General features: G+C 41.1%; 1 protein-coding gene across 1 annotated transcript in view; it reads right to left on the bottom strand.

The window, feature by feature from the left end:
* gch1 (GTP cyclohydrolase 1) overlaps positions 1-5081 on the bottom strand; it is an 18584-nt gene extending 13503 nt beyond the window's left edge. The window contains exon 1 of the mRNA XM_072690231.1: positions 4599-5081. Coding sequence (XP_072546332.1) covers positions 4599-4974 — 376 coding nt within the window. The 5' untranslated portion in view covers positions 4975-5081. The remainder of the gene's footprint in view (positions 1-4598) is intronic.
* Between the last annotated feature and the right edge of the window lie 492 nt (positions 5082-5573).

The following is a 5573-nucleotide window of genomic DNA, read 5'->3' as shown; positions in this document are numbered from 1 at the left end:
CCCTAATAAACATAAAGTCAGCAGTCAGTGAGAGTGTCTACCTGTAATTAAATCTATATAACATTAGAATAAACCCTAATAAACATAAAGTCAGTGGTCAGTGAGAGTGTCTACCTGTAATTAAATCTATATAACATTAGAATAAACCCTAATAAACATAAAGTCAGTGGTCAGTGAGAATGTCTACTTGTAATTAACTCTATATAACATTAGAATAAACCAAAATACACATAAATTCAGTGGTCAGTGAGAGTGTCTACCTGTAATTAACTCTATATAACATTAGAATAAAGCCAAATAAACAAAGTCAGTGGTCAGGGAGAGTGTCTATCAGTAAAACTTTATATAACATAGAATAATATAATATAATATAGTATATATATATATATATATATATATATATATATATATAGAGAGAGAGAGAGAGAGAGAGAATAATATATAATAGGATAATATAGAATAAACACAACATAATACTGTCTAAACCCAGGAAAATGTCCTTAACCCAGTCTCAACAAAGGCACGTCATTAGCTGGGTCGTTATGGGGCCTCCATTCAGATTCACACATGCCCATTATAACGAGCCCCAAACCCCGACCTCACAGCAGCAGGAAACCCAATGAGCCGTCTATGACTGTTACTCATGATCTAGTACAGATTGATGGAAAACATTCATGATCCAATTTGCCATTAACTGGATGTTCAAAACGTCTCTAAGAGTTCTCCCAGGACTGCTGGAGCCATTCTGCAGGAGGACGGCTCACAAATCCAGATGTTGTTTAGAGCCTCCATCATTTCTTTGGCCTCGTGTACTTCACACAGAATGTGGACATCATTAATTATGTACAAATGAAGCACTTCCTGGGCACCAATTCACCTCCTGAGTCACCCAACCACTAACAGACATCCAGTCCACACGTCCACTCGAACATGTACACTCCTTACAAATAAGTCCATCTAGAAGAACTCAAAGAACCATTTAAATGATATGATAGAAATGATGGAAACCTCCTAAAATACAGAACCCACAAAGGGTTCTACTATTATTAAGAACCTTTTGTTCACTGTTTAAACACTAACATTAAAAATGAAGGGGCTTCAAAGGGTTCTTTAAGTGATGTCATAGAAGAACCACTTTTATATTAGATCTTTAAACGGTTCTTCACACTTACACATCTCTACAGACACGGTTCACCATGAACCCAAAAGTGGTGCTTTTATGGCATCGCTCATGGAACCATTCGAAGCACCTTTATTTTTAAGAGTGTAGACCCCTTATTATTGTATGAAGCCCCCCAGCATTGCTGTGGAGCAGTGGAAGAACTGTGTTCTCTGGAATGATGGTGGTGGAGCTCCATCCAGTACTTTTGGGATGAGTCGGGGAGTCGAGAGTTGGGATGAGACCTCACTTGTTGCTATTGTTGCTGAATGCAATCAAATTCTTACAGCAATGCTCCTCCAAAATCAGACAGTTGAGACAGCTACTCCAGCAAAAGCAGGATCAGCTCTTTTTAATACTCTTGATTTCAGAAGAAATGGTGAATAAGCAGGTGTCCCAATACTTTTGTCCATTTCATGTAGATGGTGATGCATTTTGAACTATTTAAAAATCGTCAATTAGCTTTTAGATTTCTGTTTTTTTTTTTGGATCCATCTTCAAATCACACTGGCTCATATTTATTGATCCTCTCAGGTCATGGATGCTGATCTAGGATCAGCCGTTTGAGAGCCGGGATCGTTCTGCAGCAGGCACTCTGAGACGACTGATAGATACGGGTCTCTGTTAATGGATATATTAACATGCAGGGACATGTACACACAGGGTGGGCCATGTTCATCATCATCATCAGGATCGATTACCTCACAGTACGTCCTTATGAGAGTGTGGAGGACACTGTCGGAGCCTAAAGAACCCTGAACTGCATCAGGATCAGCCAAGAAGTCAATATTTAATAACACAGACAGATATGATGCAAAGTGTAGTAATACATTTCGGACTGGGGGTGAGAAATATGACAAGTTATCATATTATTGTAATACACAATTTGGACAAAAGTATTGGGACACCTCTTAATCACTGAATTCAGGTGTTTGATTCAGGCCCATTGTATCACAGCTGTATAAAATCTAGCCTCTAGCCCTGCAGTCTGTCTTTCTTCCACACATCAGTGAAAGAATGGGAGGTTCTGAAGAGCTCACTGAACTCCAGCGTGGTTCTGTATGTAATAGGAGACACCGCTGCACCAACAACTACAACAACAAGTCAGCTGGTGAAATTTAGACCTTCCCTCCTAGATCTTCCTCCATCAGCTGTGAGTGGTGTTATTATTGAACAGTGGAAGAGTTTAGGAGGAACAGCTCACAGACCACGTAAAGTTACAGAGTGTGGAGTTTGTTGGTCAGAGCTTTAAACAGTTGCTTAGAGGAACCTGTGTTTGATGGGTGGACAATATAATATTTTAAATCATGTCTCATTCTGAAGAAAGAAAGTAGTGAGATCTTGTCGGTGAGCTAGTCTGAAGAACAGAGCTCGGTTCCTCCAGGGTTCTCCTGGACACCCCCCAGTCCAGCCAGCACAGCGTGGAGGATGTGTTCAACTCCATCAGCAGCAGCAGCAGCAGCAGCAGCTCACCTGATTTACCATCATTAAGCCCTGATTTACCACCAAACCAGGTGTTGATCTGAGGAGAACTCTAAATAACACTAGACTCCATGAGGAGAACTCTGGAGATGTTTTAATGATGAACACAATGATGGAGGAGAACCTCCACCACTTTCTGTAGGAGTGTTATTAGGAGTAACTAGTATAGTGGAGGTGAACGTGCCGACGTTCATCATATCTGCCTTCCAGGAGTAAAGGTCAGCGAGGGCACCGGTTGGACACAAAGCTAACACATGCGGTTTAATAGAGGAAGGCCGACCAACGCGGCTCTGCATGCAAGGACTTCTTAAAATCCTGCCCAAACCAGGTCCAGATGTGTTGGGTGTTTGGGGTGGGAATCTGGGGGTAAAACTGAAGGAGAAAAAAAAGGAAAGAAAGAAAAAAGGGGGCAGCACCCTGCCTCCACCACTGACAACACAGCCTGAACCGGAGCGCTCATCGACGGCCTCCGCCTGCTGAACAACTGTGCACAACGTTCTTGGGGCCCGGCCGGTTGTTGGGGCAGTCTATGCGATGCCGCTGGGTCATCAGCGTAATGGGAGAATCATTTTCCGTAAGTGTGGTGATCACACCCATGAAGGCAGAGCTTTTAAAATGAAAAGCAAAAGAAAAGCCGTGGAGGAAATGATGAGCAACGAGGAATGTGGAAACCTGATGATTTTCCCTTCCTTTATTAGAAACTGCGTTGCTGTAACTTCCAAAGTGGCGCAACACATAAAAACCTAAAGCTACCTCAGCCGGGAAAGCAAAATAATACAAAATAAATAAAAAATATAAGTATGAGGTTTAAGAAAAGGCTCACTTGCAGCCTCACAGACGGTTCCACCATTCCTGGACCGTTCCTAGAAAGCCACCCAGCATGCAAAACCCCAGACGCTGCCGTTATACACCTTCATGCACCCGGCAGCTCTTAGGCACACACGAGATTTCTCCGTTTCTTCAGTTCCAGCCACTTTATTATTACTATTAATATTTTATAGGTAATTAATATTCATATTATTATTATTATTAGCTTTAGTGGACCTAAACACTCCAATGCTTATGTTGAGTGTTACTCAGTAACTACCATGTAAAGGTACAGAGTGTGGAGTTATAAAGCTTCAGAATTTGATTCAGATGATGAATCACCTCAGGTCTGATATGCTATACATTTATAAATAAATTATATATATATATAGTAAAAAATATATATAGTAAAAAAAAATATATATAGTAAAAAAAATATATAGTAAAAAATATATATAGTAAAAAAATATATATATAGTAAAATATATATATATATAGTAAAAAATATGTATAGTAAAATATATGTTTATATAGTAAAAAAAATATATAGTAAAAATATATATATATATATAGTAAAAAATATATATATATAGTAAAAAATATATATAGTAAAATATATATATATACACACTTTAGACGTACTCCTACGCCCTATCCGAACAGGGGTAAACAACAGTGGAACCCTTTTTTGATGCCAAATTTGACCATTTTAGCATTTTATAGCTATATTTATTAAAATAAAAGAAGATATACGAGTGTTTTCCCATCACAGTGACGCTCTAGCAGAACCCTCCTTTATTATTAAGGGTGAAAAATAAACGTAACTCATAAAATCTTTAAAATAAGCTATTAAAAAACTCAGTACACTTATTTTACTCAACATGTGCAGCAGTTCATCAGGACTGGTGATACTGATGGAGCATTTCACACCAAAGCAGTGTAAGAGTGGGTGGGCTTTCCCTTTATTACTGCTGTTTTAGCATTTATTATTAAATTATTATTTTACCATAATTCTGGCTTTGCCTTGTTTCTATGGAGCTGCTGGACTGCTGTCCTGTAGACCACACTTCACTACTGATGGACTGGGAGGCACTTCACTGCACTTCTACAGGCTAGACTACCCCCCCCCTTCAAATGATGATGTACCCACCTATGATCTTCTCCTGGTAGCCTTTGGTGAAGAACTGCATGGCTGTGGCTGCTCTCCAGGGAGTTTTCAGTAAGCCCTGTCTCTGGGGGTCTTCTCCCAGTCCTCTGAGGATGGTGGTGTAGGCAGCAGCTATGCTGGGCAGGCTCATCTCGTTGTCCTCCACGCTCCGAGTGCGCTCCTCCTTCCAGCTCTCCATGACTGAGGAGGTGGAGCAGGAGGAGGTCTGGTTGCTGGTCTTGCCACCACTGCTGGAGGCTTCACCAGGTGCATCCTTCCACTTGGCCACCTTCGCCCTCCCTCCCTCGCAGTGTCCATTCAGGGAGGTGTCGCTGCCCACCTCCTTCTCACTCTGCTTCACTTTGGGGCGCTGCTCCATCAGGAGGTGGAGGAGACGGGTCTGTGTGTGGAGAGAGTGGGAGAGAGAGAGAGAGAGAGAGAGGCTCTTTTCTCTTCTCCTTCTTCTTCTTCTTCCAGGGAAGAGAGAGAAACTCCACACAGGCACCTCGAGCACGTTGGGCTTTATAAACACACGGCTAATTCCTGTGACGCCATTGGTCGAGGGCCGTTCTGACGACATGGCGCGTCATCAGCCAGGAGGGGCGCGCGTAAGAGGATGATGGGTTTTTTGCGTTGGATCCCTTTCACACCCGTATTCCGACAAGCCACGCCCCCTCTGTGAAAGCTTTGAATGGAATTGGCTGATTGTGCCCCTCCTCCTGTGCGGGGATTGGTTGACTGTTAGTCAATAGTGGAGGAGGAGGAGGAGGAGGAGGAGCACCACCCTCAAGTCTTCTTTTTATTTTTTTTTTTGCTTTCCAGAAAAAACAACAAATTAACTTAAATATTAGTTAAATATGATCAATAAATGATAATAAAATATTTAATTTATTCATTTAAAAGTGTATTTTCCTCATTTTAACAATGTGAACAGATCATGTAGTAATATAATAAATTGTGCAATAAAGATCATTCTTT

Source organism: Salminus brasiliensis, chromosome 10, assembly GCF_030463535.1.
Source record: "Salminus brasiliensis chromosome 10, fSalBra1.hap2, whole genome shotgun sequence".
Taxonomy (NCBI): domain Eukaryota; kingdom Metazoa; phylum Chordata; class Actinopteri; order Characiformes; family Bryconidae; genus Salminus; species Salminus brasiliensis.
Note: the sequence above shows the minus strand (reverse complement) of the source record. Positions and strands in the feature narration are given on the sequence as shown.